Source organism: Pseudorasbora parva, chromosome 7 (assembly GCF_024679245.1).
Source record: "Pseudorasbora parva isolate DD20220531a chromosome 7, ASM2467924v1, whole genome shotgun sequence".
Taxonomy (NCBI): domain Eukaryota; kingdom Metazoa; phylum Chordata; class Actinopteri; order Cypriniformes; family Gobionidae; genus Pseudorasbora; species Pseudorasbora parva.
Window position 1 is genome coordinate 17,917,563 of NC_090178.1, and position 20,020 is coordinate 17,937,582.

General features: G+C 40.6%; 1 protein-coding gene across 1 annotated transcript in view; it reads left to right on the forward strand.

Annotated features, from left to right (window-relative positions):
• The window catches only part of me1 (malic enzyme 1, NADP(+)-dependent, cytosolic), a 109,009-nt gene that overhangs the window by 61,078 nt on the left and 27,911 nt on the right, over positions 1-20,020 (forward strand). Inside the window, exons 4-5 of the mRNA XM_067448384.1 lie at positions 12,207-12,282; positions 13,345-13,506. Coding sequence (XP_067304485.1) covers positions 12,207-12,282; positions 13,345-13,506 — 238 coding nt within the window. The remainder of the gene's footprint in view (positions 1-12,206; positions 12,283-13,344; positions 13,507-20,020) is intronic.

A 20,020-nucleotide genomic window follows, 5' to 3' on the forward strand; every position in this document is an offset into this window, starting at 1 on the left:
ATGCCCAGAATGTTCCCTGAAGGTCATCCAAAAAACGTCCCCAAACCTTAAGAGAACTCCACATCATGGCCATCTCAGAATGTGCTGGTAACGTTACTAGGTGACGTCCTTGACACCATGTTCTGTAAACATTCTGGGAATGTAAAATTTCTAGCAGGGTAATCACAACATACATTAAGTAAGGTGAATAAATTGTATACTGTATGCACTGCAAGTGTATTGTACTGAATATTGTATAGTAGGCCTATTTAATGTCTGTATATTGAGCATATTGTGAAAATACAGTAACCCAAAAGCAAAATCCAACAAGGCCAATGAAAACTAAATGAAAAGCACATACACTCAAAAGAGTTTTCAAGGTCAGTTAGAGATTCATTCTGCCTCAGCAGCACGTCTTCTTGTTGGGTCCGACCTGAGGACTTTGTTGACCTCACAGGCAATATCTTCTCTTGCCAGACAAAGGGGAAAGCTCTCTGGTGTGCCAGATCCAGCCATGACAACATTCTCCACACCTTGCTCTTTCTCGCTCTCATCCTCTTCCTCCTCCTCATCCAAGAGTCCATTACACATGCTCTTCCTCCTCTCCCTCTTACTATATTGTTTACACCCATTGGTATTAACATTCAGTGCAACAAATTGAGTCAATTTTGGCACTCTGAACTGATATGTATGTACAGTTGGTTTGGTACATCATTAGAAATAAGTATGAACAATATTGAGTCATTGTGTGTAAATGATGACAACTGTGTTGTAGCATTGTGAAAACAAGTGCATCACAGTGCGAATGTGATTATTGTTTTGCAGAAAGAGTGATTTATTCAACAAATTGGTTTGGGCGAATGAGAATTTGGTGTTAGAGAATGGGGGTTTAGTGTTTTAGCATTTCAGAAAAATTATAAATGAAAATAGACTTATGAAAAAATGGTATTATTGAGAGAGAGAGAGAGAGAGAGAGAGAGAGAGAGAGAGAGAGAGAGAGAGAGAGAGAGAGAGAGAGAGAGCCATTGCGTTCATGCACTCAACAGAATTGTCTGTGATTGGCTACAATCAAAACATGTTGTAAATAGAAACCATAGATGTTCTTCACAGTGCGCTTAAGAAAGATGGCGTCTGTCTGCAGGTACTGTTACTACAGAAAGGCTGGTATTGGTACAGTTTTAAATTGTACCAAAGTACCCATACTTTTGACAGCATAACGTGGGGGAAGTTGTCCAGGCTGTCTGGGTATGGTTCAAACCTGTTTAAAAGATCTGTTGTGGTTTTCCCCTCATCATGCATAAGTTTGAGTCACTGTGGAGAATTTCATAGAGCAGTCAAAACCTGGGACACTTTATTCTGAAATGTTTTTGAGAAGAAATAGGTTTCCAAGGCATCATAACCTCATTTGCAATGATGTTAAACAAATTTGAAAGAACTTTAGACATAACTAAGCAAAAGTACTATGCTTCAGGATAATTGCAATCATACATTGGGGAAAACAGAAGAAAATTAACTTTAAAAATTAATTTAATTTCATCCACTCCTTTAGACGCCATTTTATACATTTTAACCAAACTGTCAAACCATACACACTGGACTATGGGATATCATGGGCATGTCTTTAAAAATGAACAGAGGAGGGCATCTAAGACAGGATGTTACTAACAATGAGATTCACGTTTCATGCAACATCAGAATTTTTTTTAGTATAGTATAATATTTTTTAACATGAACTAAGTTAATACATTTTTAAAGCAAGAATGCATTAAATGATCAACAATGACAAAGACATCATCTTAAAAATTATTTATATTTCAAATAAATGCTTCATCAAATCACGCCATCCACTAAAATATTAAGCAGGACAACTGTTTTCAACACTGATAATAACAAAAATCTTGAGCACAAAATCAGCATTGAAGGATTTCTAAAGGATCTTGGGACACTCAAGACTGGAGTACTGGTTGCTGAAAATTCACTCAAAAAAAATAGCACATTGGTTGAACATGATTTAATCGTGGACAGTGGTTCCACATGATTACACCACATTATCTTAACAACAATGGATGATGTTCAACCAGCTTGAAATATTTGTGTTCATTTAACATGAACAGATAAGTTAAGTTAAATCAGGTTAACATTCTTAATTTTGTCCTAAACGATTACATTTGATTACTCTGAAATGAATATAAAAAAACAAAACAAGTAATCCAGTTTAATTGATTATTTTTATTTAGTGAAATGCTTTTTTTTTTTTTTACAACATTTAGAAAACCTTTTACATTACAAGATTGTATTGGCTAGATGGTTTTGTTACATCCATGGCATGCCCAAAGTAGTTGTTTTTTATGGCCCCACTTTATATTAGGTGGCCTTAAGTACTATGTACTTACATCAAAAAATTAGTACAATGTACTTAATGTGTACAAACTGTATTGCAAAACACTTTTGCTAATATTGAGGTGGGATACGGGTAGAGTTAGGGACAGGTGTGGTGGTGTGGGTCAGTTTAAGGGTAGGGTTAGGTGTAAGGGAAGTGCCAACTGTGTAATTACAAATGTAACTACAGAAATTAATTACAGATGTAATAACATGCAGGTATTTTTTTAAATGTAAGTACAATGTAAAAACATGTATGTACACAATAAGTGCATTGTATCAAATGATTAATTACAATGTTAGTACATAGTAGTTAAGGCCACCTAATATAAAGTGGGTCCTTTTTTATTAATAAAAAAACTTTAATAGTTATTAGCAGATGCTCAACCCAAGCTCATGCTCTACACTTCACAACAATAGTAACGTCCAAAAACACTAACATAACACAAACTTTTAAATAACAACAAAACAAAACATTAAAAAGTCTCTCCATTTTCTCATCTCGTTAGAAATGCATAAAATAGCACTTTCTCTTACTCTCCAAATTCAGCCCATTTGCAAAGCATGATGGGAATTGAAAGTCCTGTTTGTTCGGCTTACTTGATTGAATCATGTTATTTCAAAATAAACACATCAAGTTTTGTCAAAAAGTAATGGTTTTAAGTCAGTTTAACATGAATCAATTACATTTGAACCAGAAACCTGAAATAATGGTTATAAATCAATATGAATTGCTTAAATAAAGTGAACGTCTCGGTTACGTATGTAACCCTCGTTCCCTGAGGAGGGAACGGAGACGTAACGTCAGTGACTGACGAATGGGGGTTTCGCCTAGAAGCCAATCATCTTCGAGATCTTAGAAAGCGCCCAATGGCAGTGCCAATGCCATGGGCATGCGAAATTTGCATGCGTAACTCCGCCTACCCACCTGGGTATATAAGGAAGTAGCTGGCATGAATCGCATTATGTTACCTGCTGAGGAGCCAAGACTGAACTCTCGGCCGTTCCAGCAGTACAGCGGAAGTGGCAGCGGGACGTTACGTCTCCGTTCCCTCCTCAGGGAACGAGGGTTACATACGTTCCCTTTCGTTCAGTCACTCCGACGTAACGTCAGTGACTGACGAATGGGGGTCCCAATGCAATAACGCCACTCGGCTGTCTTCCAGTGCCCTGCGCAAGTGTGAGAACCCTGATGCCAGTTAGGACGGTCAAAGGCCTCTACTTAACGCAGGAATACCAAGGTACACTGGGAGGCATATTCCAGGAGGAGATATGCGCCAAGATGCCTACCCGTAGGGAGGACTTAGGAATACACGTATGACCCCGGGGGGCTGCATACGGAAGATCACTGGGGTACCAGCCGCAGGTGGATTTTTAACCCCAGGGGGTGGCAAGGTTGCCAAGGGAATACACCAGCTCAGGGAGGCTTACGGTGGAAATACACATGTGGGGGTCGCCGGAGGGGAACCATGCACATGGGGCACCTGGCCGGACACGAGTGTCTGGGCTAAGGGCAGACTTACTGGCGTCGGCGTCGTCAGTGCTGGAGGAGCTCAGGGCTCTCGGGGAACTCACCTGAGAAGAATATCGCACGTATCCAGTCCGTGGAGTGGAATGGCGAGCAAGCGAAGACACCTGAGCCAATCCATTACCGGCCACTTGTAGAGGCGAGTACATAGTCGGATACAGGCTCCACTCGGAGGTTATAAAACCTGGCGAATGTGTTTGGTGTCGCCCAGCCTGCAGCTCTGCAGATGTCTGTCAGCGGAGCGCCATGTGCTAAAGCCCAAGAGGAGGCCACACTCCGGGTGGAATGGGCCCTGACCCCAAGGGGACATGGGCGTCCCTGCTGCTGGTAAGCCAAAACAATGGTGTCCACTATCCAGTGAGACAGCCTTTGCTTTGAGAGAGCCTTCCCTTTCAGCTTCCCACCATCACAGACAAAGAGCTGGTCTGAGGTCCTGAAACACTGCATCCTGTCTACGTAAGCGCGAAGGGCGCGTACTGGACAGAGCAATGCCAAGGCTGGGTCTGCCTCCTCCAAAGGCAGCGCTTGCAGGTTCACCACCTGGTCTCTGAATGGAGTGGTGGGAACCTTGGGCACATATCCAGGCCGGGGTCTCAGGATCACGTGAGAGTCAGCCGGCCCGAATTCCAGGCACGCTTCGTCAACCGAAAATGCCTGCAGGTCCCCTACCCTCTTGATGGAGGCCAATGCGGTCAGGAGCGCTGTCTTCATAGACAAGAACTTAACATCTACTGACCGCAAAGGCTCAATGGGGCCCTCTGCAGAGCACTTAGAACTACTGAGAGGTCCCAAGAGGGTACGAGAGGAGCACGAGGAGGATGTAGTCTCCTCGCACCCCTCAGGAACCTGATGACCAGGTCGTGCTTACTTACCGTTTTCCCGTCCAAGAGGTCATGGTAGGTGGCAATAGCGGCCACATAAACCTTCAGGGTGGATGGAGACAGCCTTCGATCCAACCCTTCCTGGAGGAAAGAGAGCACAGACCCGATCGGGCACTTCCAGGGGTCTTCTTGGCGAGAAGAGCACCAATTGACGAAGAGGTTCCACTTCAACGCCTAGGCCCGTCTCGTGGACTCGGCCCGAGCGGAAGTGATGGTAGCCACCACCGGAGGTGGTAGGGTACTCAAAACTGCCGCGTCCCGTCCAGGAGCCACACGTGGAGGTTCCAAAGATCGGGACGCGGGTGCCACAGGATGCCCAGTCTCTGAGAGAGTAGATCCTGTCTCAGAGGAATCGCCAGGGACAGCTGTCGCAAGGAGAACTAGTTCTGGGAACCAGGTCCGGCCGTGCCAGTACGGGGCGACCAAGATGACCTGCTCCTTGTCCTCCCTGACCTTGCACAGAACACATGCAAGAAGGCTCACTGGGGGAAACGCATACTTGCGTAGGCCCTGCGGCCAGCTGTGCGCCAGTGCGTCCGTGCCGAGCGTGCCCTCGGTCAGGGAAAAGTACAGGCTGCAATGGGACGAGTCGTGGGAGGCAAACAGATCTACCTGTGCGTCCCCGAACTGATCCCATATCAGCTGGACCGACTGGGGATGGAGACTCCACTCCCCAGGGATAGGCTGAACCCGTGAGAGCTCGTCGGCTGCACGGTTCAGGATCCCTGGGATATGGACCGCACGAAGGGACCTCAGGCGCTTCTGACTCCATAAGACGAGATGGCGGGCGAGTTGAGACATGCGGCGGGAGCGTAGACCGCCCTGGTGGTTGATGTACGCTACTACGGCCGTGTTGTCTGATCTGACCAGAACGTGTTGGCCCTTCAACAACGCTAGGAAGCGGTGCAAGGCGAACCGAACTGCCAGCAACTCGAGGCAATTGAGCCGGTGGCTGCATGTCCATTGCACATGGTACCCCAACCCGTGGTGGACGCATCTGTTGACACAACAACATGTCGGGAAACTCGTTCTAAGGGCACACCTGCCCGTAGAAAGCTGAGGTTCGACCACTGGGTGAGTGTCTGCTTCTGCAGGCCTTAGTCACTGGGACCCGGAGCGTGCCAGACTGCCATGCCCATCTCGGGACTCGATCGCGAAGCCAGTGCTGAAGCGGTCTCATATGAAGCAATCCGAGCGGCGTCACCGCGGCTGCAGATGCCATATGCCCCAGGAGCCTCTGAAATAGTTTCAGTGGAACCGCGCTCTTGCTCTCTATCTGCCTGAGGCAAGTCAGCAGTGACTGCGCGCGCAAGCCGGTAAGCTGTGATTCTACAGTGCTACCACACCCGGAGGCGGAGCATAGCCGAATCGTCATCCCCAAAGGACTCTAGCCCACCTTGAGATGCGGCAATCGACCTCTCGCCGCTATCTGGAGTATGAACGAAACGAACGGGGCGTCAGCAGACGGTCCCGCTGCTTCAGTCCAACACTCACTGGAAGCGATGTGCAAGAGGGCGGGAGTGGCCCGAGGAATGATCGTCGGGGTTCTTAATACCACAGCACCGCCCTCAGGTCACCCTGGCCACCAGCCAAAGTACCACCTCTCTCGGAGATGGTAGATCGGGGTGTGGCAGAGGGGACTCTCTCTCTTTACAGAGATCATTGAGTCTCGACCACAACATCGCGATGGTCATGTTCCCACAGAGGGAACACAGCACATCCACAAACACTGTCCAAACGTGCTGGGCCCAAACACGTCGAGCAGTGAATGCGTCCCAAAGACAGCAACAGATATCGACCGCACCCGGAAGTGCGCGGGCAACCCGTCTTGAAAAAGACGTGCCACACGCAAGCTCTTTTTGTGAGAGGAAGCTCTGCAGAGTGCCGAAGCGCCCAGGGAAAACACACACAGCTGTTGCAGATCACTGCACAGATCAGCAGGCAGGCAATGTGAGATCGCTGGAACGCGCCGTTACACCAACACCCTGGAGAACCGCTCGTCTCGAAGACTGAAGAGAGGACTTCAGAATTCAGGCTTGCCGGAGTGAAGAGATGCTCTTGGCTCCGAAGCAGAAACATAATGCGATTCATGCCAGCTCATTCCTTATATACCCAGGTGGGTAGGCGGAGTTACGCATGCAAATTTCGCATGCCCATGGCATTGGCACTGCCATTGGGCGCTTTCTAAGATCTCGAAGATGATTGGCTTCTAGGCGAAACCCCCATTCGTCAGTCACTGACGTTACGTCGGAGTGACTGAACGAAAGGGAACAGCATCATAAGTTCATTTTTTTGAGTGTTGAGCTTTGTCATCACAGGAATAAATTACTTTTTAAAGTTCATTAAAATATAAAATAGTTGTAATAAAGTTACACAATTTCACAGTGTTGTAGTTTTTATTTTTACTGATTTTTTTTTTAAATGCAGCCTTGGTCAGATACTGTATACCTACCGATTCCAAAGCTTTAGATTGTAGTGCAGGATAATATATTTAGATGAGCACCAAGTTGTTCCTGACAACTTCAAATGACATTTTACATTCTCATTTGGTCCTTTAAAAATCTTTTAACTGTCCATTAACTGTTGGATCCTGTTTGTTTCAGAGAAACATGGTGGTAGACAGTTATGAGGCTTCCAAAGGTCACTTCCGAATGAGGCTTTCACAATACTGCAGAACATTCAAATCTGTGCATTTAATTTATTATACTTTTAAGATTGTTTACTGAAGCTGCAGAGGTTATTTCACAATGGTGCTTGGTGATTGACTTTTAAAGAGTTCTGTGTCAGAGGAGCATGCAGTCTGTTTGTGTTTCGAGCACGATCCCTGCTCCCAGGCGTGTGCTTTTTGTTTGACTTGAAGTCAGCTACTGAGGAAGAACTCTTATGCGCATTTTCTGCTGTACTGGAATTAAGCAACTTGTTGATGCCTAAAAGGATGTCTAAACTATACACCTGGTGTCAAATAATTTGTTATGTACGCATATTTAGATTTCCTGTCAATTCCTGAGGTGGTGTCTTATCACAAGATCTCCATTTGGCTTCTTGGAATTGGATCAATTCCACCTGGTGAAGTCTAATTTCAAGATTATTCCAGATGTACGAATAATCTGTTTTTTAGGGATTCTGTGAACTTGGGCTGACTGAGAGATTGGAAGTTTTCCATGAAGCTGTAGGTGGAAGGAAGATAGATCTACAGTAGGTGTATGTCCTGGAGAGATTTTTGAGGTCAATGTGAAATATGTCCCAGGGCTCCTGTTCATCCACCTATACTCAGTGGATCTCATGAGACCAGAAAATAAAAACTTAAAAGGGAAAAAGAGCGGTAAAGAATGAGAGTTTGAGCTACAGAGAGAATCTACTACATCATCTTCAACTGTATTTCTGTCACAACCACTATCGGTTAACAATTAGTATACAGTTTGGACTGGCGGTATGATTCTATTCTGGGCAAGAACTCCCTGCCCATTCATGTAGCCTAGCATGGATAAGAGCAGTGATAACACTCTTAACAGAACATAACCAATATAACTGTAGGTTTTTGCAGATATCATTCATGTTCTTAATGACAATAATTAAATGTAACATCATTAAATCAAGATAAATGAGACTGAATAGAAGGCCAAGAGAAGCTGCGGATAAAGGAGGGTGATTAGCTCCCAAGAAACCCATAAAGCTGATAATACTGAACAGACCTTATACAGGGATGCTGTGATAGCTGATTCATGTCCACCTATAGGAATACGCCATCTGAAAGTCAGCCGATGCAAGCTTGACTGACATGAACTGCCAGAACTAACACTACTTTTGATGGCTATGTACAGTAAATTGAAACCTAAGCAAGGTCAAGCCAAGGTTGTTTGTCATATTTATTCATCCTATGATTAATAACTGTTCAACACCTCTTTGCCCTACATCCATTACCAACTAACACACACCAATATCATACACCACTCGTAGACCATATATAAAACTGGTCAAACATGTGCCACATCTGAGTAACTCTTACTTAAGTATGTATGGATCAGAATATCTGAACGTTTGCTCATCTTTTTTTTATAGGAACCACCATAGATCAGTCCTTGAACTTCAATCACAAATGGTAACAGGAGGTGCATTTGAGAAGCCTTTTTTTATTTTTAGAAACGGGGTTCTTTTGGTTTCTTGCCAAGGTTTGAACCTGATGATTTATTTCATTTTAAAAAGGTTATGGGTGGAAAGGATGGCTATAAAAATAGACTTGTCATTATTGACACATGTGGGAATGATAGAACCATCCTCTGGGAGGTTGATAGATTTGATTTGGATGGAAAAATAATTGAGAGTACGGAAATAAAGCAAAGCAAGCACAGTGAAATATAGGATCAAACATAGGATATATAATAGCTCAGCAACAGCAGCAACCATTTTTGTCACCAATCAGGCATAAAATTATGATCATTGAGAGGTGATATCTTCATCACCATTTTGTACTCAAAGTTGATGTGTTAGAAGCAGGGAAAATGGGCAAGCGTAAGGATTTGATGAGTTTGACAAGGGCCAAATAATGATGGATAGACGACTGGGTCAAAGCATCTCCAAAACTGCAGCTCTTGTGGGGTGTTCCCAGTCTGCAGTGGTCTAAAGTAGTCCAAGGCACAGTGGTGAACTGGCGACAGGGTCATGGTCAGCCAAGGCTCATTGACACATGTGAGGAGCATCAGAACTGGACCACGGAGAAATGGAAAAAGGTGGCCTGGTCTGATGAATCACCTTTTTCTTTTACATCATGTAGATGGCCAGGTGCATGTGCGTTGCTTACCTGGGGCCGTATTACAGAAACTTTATATCTTATGTCTTAAAGTTAATTTAAGATTTTTCACAGTTTCATATTACCCTCCTGGGACCCAGAAAAAAAAAGTTTTTTGAATTTTGTATTTTTTCATGTCATTAGATTGTTTAGAGCATAAGAAACAAAGTGACAGATTATTTTTTTGGAAAATTATATTTTATTCATATTTTATGATATGTCCTCTGTAGTTGACACCAGGACTCAGTTGTTAAAAAAATGTAATGAAATGAAATTCCATGTGTAGGCAAAAACAATGGGATTTATTTTTAATTCACGAATACATTTTTAAGTTTCAGGATTTTTTTTAAAACAAACTTTTTTAAAAGATGATTCTGAGCTATGTTATAAAAGATATAACTGAATGCTTTGATATACCATCTTACTTTATGCAATATGTGGGTAAAATGGCCATACTTGGATTTTTCCATTCAATACAATGTATCGGTATATTGCATCTAATTTGCATATTATTGTGTTCTTGGTGCAACATGTAATGAAAAAAAGAAGTGTAATAAGGGGAGTAATAATTGGCAACATTTTCATAATAATATGTAATATTTCATAGGAATATTGATATGTAATTTATTTCCCTATTTACTTGTTGTGTCTCCAAAATACCTGATAAACTTGATTTATGTCCCGATGTCCTCTACAGTGAACATTTAAGAAATCAATGCCCTGTTTTGTAACAAAGAGTCATATTTTGATTAGAAACCCCATAGCATTTTCCTGAGATGTTGATTTATAACAAACAATAAGAAAATTAATCAGATTTAAATTATAATTCAAAAATATTATCATATTTCCATAAGGGTGCTAAACATTAATGTCAGCCATTTTTAAAGACCAAGAAGTTGTTGTTGTCCTGGTGAAACCTCCAAACATTTGGTATCTGTGCAAAGCCCTGAATGTGCTCTATAAAGGACATCCTGACTCAAAACTGTGACGTGTGTGATGTCACAGAAACTCACTAAAATATAATGTCCACTACAGTGGACAAAAGTCTATTACTGGGTCCCAGGAGGTTACAGATGCAAATCTTAACTTGATTTAGGATTATTTTCTGTAGTTAGGAAATCTTAAATTGCTCCATCGAGCTAGGTGATCAGCTGTCAGGTCTGTTACCATGCAACCAACAACACACAAACTGCTTCTGAGTTAAACCTGAAATCAAAATGGAGAAACAACAGCATGCTTTTTGAAATTTTAAAAAGCTCCGTTGAACAGTTAATGCCTGTTTTATAAATTGCCTTTTGAAAAAAAAAAAAGAAAAAAAAAAAAGTAAGGCATTAGTCACTTTAAGATTTATTGGTAATGCTCTGTGACAGCTCGTTGGCCTCTGCAATGTTGATTACAATTTGTCAACTAACTGCAAAATTTTGTATGCATTTTTGTATTGTGATTTTTCTGTAGTTCAACTGAAGTTAGTACACCAGTGAGGTTGTCCTAAAGTCAAGACAGCTTTTAGGATTTTTTGTCAAGTTAGAATGATTCTGTAATACCAGTTTCAGATCCATAGTTAAGATAAGATTCTGCATTTAAGAAATATCATTCTGTAATAGCTTTTGTCCTAAATGCGGTCCTAACTGAAATTGCCATGGTTACCAAACAGAGAAGATAGGATTCTAAAGCTAAGATGTTTCTGTAATACGCCCCCTGGGGAACACATGGCACCAGGATACACTATGGGAGGAAGGCAAACTGGCGGAGGCAGAGTAATGCTTTGGGCAACGTTCTGATGGGAAACTTGGATCCTGTCATCTGTGTGGATGTTACTTTGACACGTACCACCTACCTAAGCATTGTTGCAGACCATCATGTAAACAATATTCCCTGGTGGCTGTGGCCTCTTTCAGCAGGATAATGTGCCTACCACAGAGTAAAAATGGTTCAGGGATAGTTGAGAAGCACCGCAATGAGTTTGAGGTGTTGACCTGGCCTCCAAATTTCCCAGATCTCAATCCAATTGAGCATATGTGCTGAATAAACAAATCCAATCCATTGAGGCTTGCATCTTGCAACTTAAAGGATCTGCTGCTAACATCTTGGTGCCAGATACCACAGCACACCTTCAGGAGTCTAGTGGAGTCGGCCTCGATGAGTCAGGGCTGTTTTGGCAGAATTGTGGCATAATGTTTTGCCTGATCTGTGTACTATATTATATATACACACACACACACACATATATATATATATATATATATATATATATATATATATATATATATATATATATATTACTGTCATATTTTTTTCTAGCTTTATTTCAATTACTAAACAATATTTAATAGATTTATTTTTTTGTCTAATGATAACAATACAGAAGCTGGCAATACACTGAGTTGTGAGTCACATGCCAGGGAAGACTATGACTTGACCTCAATCAATCATTTAAGTGTAAAATGCCTATCATCACATATTCCTAAAGGTGGTTCATGAATTGCTTCATGACATTAATCGATAGAGATAATAAAATGATGGACTTTACCTCCTCATTTTATATTTGGTTCTATATATAATGAATGGAAACACTTGCTGACACAGACAGCAGCATCAATTCAGTTGACCATGTTTTATAAATTAGCCTACTCTGTTTTTCTCTCTCTCCTAGGGGCCTATTTATTACAATTCATGACCGCTCCCACATCTCCACATTACTTCAGAGCTGGCCAGAGAAGGACATTCGTGTGAGTTTTGCCCACTTACATCTACAGCATCCTTTACTATTACATAATGTACCAGAACTCTCAATGTCAGACACAAATTAAAACACTCCAGGGTTTCACCATTTCCAAAGACATTGATTCCAAATTTATATGACTTGTACGTACCGTGAAAACGATGCCATAAAGTCATATTAATCTGCTTGTTAAGCTTTTAAAATGATTAAGGTAATGATGTCGCACCCTGTAGGGCTTTGGCGTGTTGAGGAACAATGCAGGGTGGCATGAAATGAAGCAGTAAAAATTTTAAACACCTAATGCATCTGCATCACAATGTTAACGGGAAAGAACATGTTGTTCTTGCTTTGGGATCAATTGCATTCAGCAATTGGATTAAATTACACACCTCATGCTGTTATTTTAAATTTAGTAGTTTATTGTGAATGTGTGAAAATGTAAAAATAAAAGCAGAAAATCTGTTGTTCCTGGAGGGCAGATTTACAAGCCAACATAGCTTATCACAGATCCAGTTATAAATGCATATGTTTAATCCAGGGCAAAAACATAAAAACATAAAAATACATTGAAGAGAGTGATTTGATAATAAAATGCTTAAATTAGATCAGCAAGCTTTGTAGGATGAATTAAAAGTACAGGCTGCTGTAGAGTCCAAAACAGTATATACACACTACCATTCAAAAAATTGAGATCAGTATGATAAAAAAAATCTTAATATATAAATCTTTATGTAACATTATAAATGTATTTTTCATTAGAAATGTGTTGTCACTTCAACTTAATGTGTCCTTGCTGAATAAAAGTATTATTTTATTGAAATTATTTGAAATATTTTAGTGTGTGTGTGTGTGTGTATGTGTGTGTGTGTGTGTGTGTGTGCAGTATACACACTATATAAATCATATACCAAAATCATTGCTTCCAAAAATGCATGCATGGGCCACATTTTTTGGTACAATTTTTTTTTTGTTCACCTAATATTTTACAAATGATTTGGTTGTTCACTTTTGCAGTCTGTTTCTGAATTTGCTGACTGTCTCAATAACTTGGTTGTACTTTTTTTGCTAGGCTGTAGTAGTGACAGATGGGGAGAGGATACTGGGCCTGGGGGATCTGGGCTGCTATGGCATGGGCATCCCAGTGGGTAAACTGGCCCTGTACACCGCCTGTGGTGGAATGCCGCCTCAGCAGTGCCTGCCTGTTATGCTGGACGTGGGGACAGACAATGAGGTAGGCAGACATGTGGCACCACTGCCATCCAGACCGTGACTGCTGACACCCACTTGCCATCTTGCTCTCCTTGACAAAATCAAAAACAAACTAGCCACATCCTCTCTCACAACTTTAATCAAATCTTGTTTGTTTTCATTGGTCACAATGTTGCAGTGCTGTAGCAGAAGGATGGAGGTTACTGCTGCAGTAGGTGTAGGTTATGAATAGCCCTGTGACTTCAGAGGTAAATTTAGTGAGCAAAAAGTCTGTGTCATTCTCAACAGGGTTGAAGGGTGTGGCACTGCAGAAATAGAAAACCACTGCCTCATTTACCAAGGCTTTGCTCCAGTGTCCACCTGGCACTCCCCTTCTGTGCCAAAGCAGTGGGTAAGCCATGCCATCATAGATGCCAAATATCAGATGGAGGGAGAAAGACAAAAAGTAAGAGAAGATGAGACTAAGAGAGTGAATGACTTGCCTTCGTGTTTTAGAGACACTTGTCACAGGCTGGTCGACTTTAATGCTCTGCCATGACACTTTAAGCTTGATGTCGACTAGTCTCTGATCATGGCCTATAGAGGGCGCTATAGAATAAGAAATCTTTAAAGGCCACTTTTACACTCCTTTTCCAAACAGTAAAAAAAAATAATTATAAAAATACATGCATACTCTGAAAATACTCCACAAGATATGTTTGATTATACCATCTGGATGCTCAAAATGTGAGCGAATGCACGCTTTAAACAACTTATTGTACACGTAAGTTAATCGGCATTCTAAACTAACGTGCTACACGCGTATCAATAAAATATCTTAGAAACCTAAAAGTTCTAGCATACATTTTTTAGTAACTAAAACCCACAGCTTCACTATTGTTGTTCTCTCACTAATGCATTGATATAATACATAATAGTACTCAAAGCGCTTTACATGGAAGGGGGAATCTTCTCAACCCCCACCGATCAATAACTAATAAATGTAATCTTTACGGTGCATCTGATTTAGAGTGAACAGAAATCTGTGAGAAATAAAATGACCCAAAAATAAAAGAACTGATGAAAACAAGCTGTTATGGAGGAGCACAGCCTCTTGGGCATAGCGCTGTGTCATATGCCATTGCCATTGCAAGGCAACCTGCTTTCAAGTCTCAGCTCGAGGCTTATTTGTTCTTTAATGATGCCATCAGTGACTAGTCGTCGTCGACTCGACTTTCATCACATAAAGCCGTTCAATCCCTAATGTATAAAGTACATGTATTTGTACAGTAATGGAACTGTGAGTCTATAAATCACAGACATGCACTTTTTTAGCTTTAACATTTTAGGTTAAAATTAGGTTAAAATTAATTTAATCAGATTATTTTATAGACGCAAATAAAGCAGAAATATTTGTTAGTATGGAACTTGCCACTGCTAATACACATGACATGCTGCTGCTGTACAAGCATACATGAATCGCCTCCATATCAGATCTATTCAAATGGAGCTGGGGAAGGTGGAGCTGTGGAGGGTTTGTATATATACTCTATAAATACTCCACAGTAAAATTTTGGAATAATTTATGTTATATATATATATATATATATATATATATATATATATATATATATATATATATATATATATATATATATATATATATATATATATATATATATATATATATATATATATATATATATATTTTTTTTTTTTTTTAAAGAAGTCTCTAATGCTCATGAAGGCTACATTTATTTAATCAAAAATACAGTAAAAACGGTAATATTATTACAATTTAAAATAACTTCTATTTGGCAAAGCTACATTTTTCAGCAGCAGATTTCTGAAGGATCGCGTGACTAAAGACTGGAGGTAATGGCTGCTGAAAATTCGGCTTTGCCTTCACAGCAATAAAGTTGAATTTATTATTGTATTTTTGATCAGCTTTGGTGAACATAATGCTGAGTACACACCGCACAAGTCGTCAGATTGCTTTTCTTCTCACATTATACGACTGTCTGGGGTACTATTAAATTTTTTTGTGTGTGTGTGTGTGTGTGCGATACACAACGGATAGGCAATAACATTTCTTGTTTATATGCATGCAAGAAGCTTGTGATACAAGTTGTCTGTGCGGCGCGATTTGGGAAATGAAATATATAAAAGAGAATGGTTACTTGCAGAAGCCATGCTTGCTGATGTCCTGTTGCAGGACCCCCCCCCCCCCCCCCCCCGAATATTCCCTTGCCCTGTATCTTTGTTCTCTCACTGACTGGAGGTTATCGTCAATTAAATTTCCAGTCAGATGACTGATCAGATCTCAGTTGAGAGATCCAGATATTTAGCACACTAAATATTTCATGGGCACCGGCGCTTCTCTTAGATCGCATCTTTGATCATTCGCAGTACACGCTTGTCACTCAACTGTCGAGTAAATATCAGGAATAAAATTGTGCAGTGCGTTTACCCTGCACAAGAGACTTCTGAGAAAAATCTTAGCTCTCCTACCAAAATAATCTTACTTTAAATTCAAGGTATGCATTAATGTTTATCTTAGTTAATATGAGGTCATGAGGTCATGTCAACAATTCTTGCTTTTACACAAAAATTCGAAGTTCCTTAACTCAGTTGACATTGACAGCTTCACATTCTTGTTGGTCTGTACACAAGCTCATAAATGAGTAAGAGGGTAAAAGCACATTAACACTGTTGTGTAACTGCTCTGAGTCAGTTTTCCCATTCGGTTCTGCTTCAGTCTCCAGCCGTCCAGCTCCACATGTTTCTTCTGCTGCGATGCTAAATCCAGAGTAGCCAGTCAGCAATTCAACATATCCTAAGGCATCAAAACACTTTAATGAGTTGACTCTACATTTTGGCCCACTGTCTCTGTCTGCATCCAAGTGTATTCAGCTGGAGGAATGGAGGGGGAAAAGTTGTATTTATTTATTTATTTTAATATTTTTATTTATTTATTTATAATTTGTTTTGGGTTATTTTGTTATTTATCTGTTTATTTTTCATTATATTGGTTAATGTTGCATGCATGTGTTCATGATAAAGAGTCTGTTTTTGTTATTGAAATCGTCTCACTCTCAGCGCACACTCACAAAAACGCATATGCAGTATTTCATCCCTGCACAGCACACAGGCTTGCTGTTTAGTCTTCCGTCCCTCTACAAGTCTAAAATTGAAAGACTTCTTCTGCTGCACCATTTGGCCGACTTTGTATGAAGTCTGAGATAATTAAGACCTTGTTTTCAGGATATTCTGAAGAGATGACAGATCTGATTGATGAACTCACTGCTTATGTGTGTGCACATAAGCTCACAGCTGTGTGTGTGCATTTTATAGGAGTATGCAGTCAGATGATAAAATGAGTGTTATTAAAGGATTAAGTCTACTGTTATTTCTAAAGGAGAAAGACGCCTACTGACTGGGGTCAGGCTGACTGCTTTATTTCTGCCTGTCTGAGGGAGCTTGACAATTGCACTTGTATCAGTTTTGACTTTCCAAACACAGTCACTAACGTCAATACAAACAGTGAGGAATCTGATCCAGGATCAGCATATGTAATTTATGATTGCTTGATCCAGGCCCTGTATGCTCTGGTTAAACTCTATTCCACGAAGAACGCTGATGTGGTCAAGCTGCTAGAGAAAGCTCAAGATGTGCAAATATCATGGAGGGACTTTGTGCAGGCTTTTTATAAAGAGCTTAAATGCGCTAATTGTTCATGTCAGCAGATTGGATTTCCTGTCAGATACTATTTGTGCCTAGTAATTGCAGTTGCTATTTGTATGATGATGATATGATGAGCATTTTAACAATTGAAAATATTCAAACATATATAATTATAAAGTAGTATAACAACATATTAGTAAAATGTATGTGGAAAACTATTATTATGACAAATCCTATGAGGTTTTTGAGGAACCTGTGTGTGTGTGTGTGTGTGTGTGTGTGTGTGTGTGTGTGTGTGTGTGTGTGTGTGTGTGTGTGTGTGTGTGTGTGTGTGTGTGTGTGTGTGTGTGTGTGTGTGTGTGTGTGTGTGTGTGTGGGCTGGTAATCCCTACGTTATGGGGACATTATGTTACCACAAAGATGGCAATATCCGAAATCCTTGTCCTTGTGGGGACATTTTTAGGTCCCCATGAGGAAAACATCTTATAAATCATACAGAAAGAGTTCTTTTGAGAAAGTAAAAATGCAGAGTGTGTTACTGTGATGACTAGGTTTAGGGGCAGGGGCAGTGTAGGGGAATAGAAAATACGGTTTGTACAGTATGAAATCCATTGCGCCTACGAAAGTCCCCATAAAACATGGAAACACTACATGTGTGTGTGTGTATAATGATATATTTTGAAGTGTGTATATATATATATATATATATATATATATATATATATATATATATATGATAATAATAACACATTAACTATAGATTGGAATATAGTCAGGTAGGATCTGAATATATTACAATCTGGGTTCAATTTTTGCTACGGATAGCTGCACGGTCTGACTAGTAGTTACACCTTGGTGCAGCTGCAGTATAGATCCAGATTGTACACACACAAATAGACAAAGCAGATTGTAATCAAACCCATTTAAACACTATCTTTGTAAACACCTCCTGTGAGTTTCTCTGGAGTATTGTGCCTTGTCTAAACAGTGCTGCATTTCATGGAAATTTGTGAGCTCCTGTATACACTGTAGACTTCCAGACATTAGATTATGATCGCAGATACAAAGTCTGTTGATGTGTCTGGTGTAAAAAGGCAATATGATCTCTGATGACGTCTCTTACAGATCAACATTGAACTTCAGACTCTGTCTAAACCCCTGTCTCCTCATGTGACCTCATCCACATGCATATTTTCACATACTGAAAGGAAACCAAATGATGTCATTGCAAACAAAGTGCTGTCTGTTTTGGTTGTGGGTGGCCTAGGCAAAAGGATTTATCTCTCTCTCTGACACTCATTTTCTCATTCTTCTCTGACTGTGGCTAACAGACCTTGACTGTTCCTGTGCTTTAATCTCACCTGAAAGACCACATACACATACAGTTCACACACAAAGCATGGTTCATCAAAACCCCGAAGAGAAAAAGGCTTTCTCTCATCACCCACTCACCATTCAGGACCCATATCTCAGGTGGATTTGTTTCTTCTGAGCACTTCAAGCATTTTACTTTCTGTGAGCGCAGGCATATCTTGTTATTTTAGATGTTATCTATTATTTTAGATATTATCTTAGCTTGTAATCTGAACCCTTTCAGATAAAAGATTATTAAGTAACGTCAACAACTGACATATATTTGACCAGAATACATTCTGGTCTTTATCAAATGGGTAAGAAGATCACTAATTGGAAATTAAATGAAAGATGCTCTATTGGGTTGAGATCTGGTGACTGTGGGGGCTATTTTATTACAGTGAAGTCATTTTCATGTTCAAGAAAACAATTTGAAATGATTTGAGCTTTGTGGTGCATTACCCTACTGTAAGTAGCCATCAGAGGATGGTACATGGTGGTCATAAAGGGATGGACATGATCAGAAGCAACGCTCAGGTAGGCCGTGGCATTTAAATGATGCCCAATTGGCACTAAGGGGCCTAAAGTGTGCCAAGAAAACATCCCCCACACCATTACACCACCACCACCAGCCTGCACAGTGGTGACAAGGCATGATGGATCCATGTTCTCATTCTGTTTACGCCAAATTCATCTGAATGTCTCAACAGAAATTGAGACTCATCAGACCAGGCAACATTTTTCCAGTCTTCACCTGTCCAATTTTGGTGAGCTTGTGCAAATTGTAGCCTCTTTTTCCTATTTGTATTGGAGATGAGTGGTACCCAGTGGGGTCTTCCGCTGTTGTAGCGCATCATGTGGCTTCACAAATGCTTTGATGCATACCTAACAAATGCTTTTTTTTGTAAAGAGTGGTTATTTCAGTCAAAGTTGCTCTTCTATCAGCATGAATCAGTCAGCCCATTCTGCTCTGACCTCTAGCATCAACAAGGCATTTTTGCCCACAGGACTGGCGTATACTGTATGTTTTTCCCTTTTCACACCATTATTTGCAAACCCTAGAGATGGCTGTGCATGAAAATTCCAGTAACTGAGCAGATTGTGAAATACTCAGACCGGCCTGTCTTGCACCAACAACCATGCCACACTCAAAATTGCTTAAATCACCTTTCTTTCACATTCTAACATTCAGTTTGGAGTTCAGGAGATTGTCTTGACCAGGACCACACCCCTAAATGCATTGAAGCAACTGCCATGTGATGTTAGGTTGATTAGATAATTGCATTAATGAGAAATTTAACAGGTGTTCCTAATAATCCTTTAGGTGAGTGTAGTTTTTTTTTTCTCCTAGTGCAGTCTACGAATATCCTATAAATGCAATGTGAGGGCTTATTTGGTCTCCATCCCATTGATGGGATGTTTGTTTTGGTTCCTGTGAGTTTAAGATAAACTACTTTTAGTGACTGTCTTGAGATTAAAAAACACAGTCACAACAAACCAGACCCTCTGGAAGTATATTC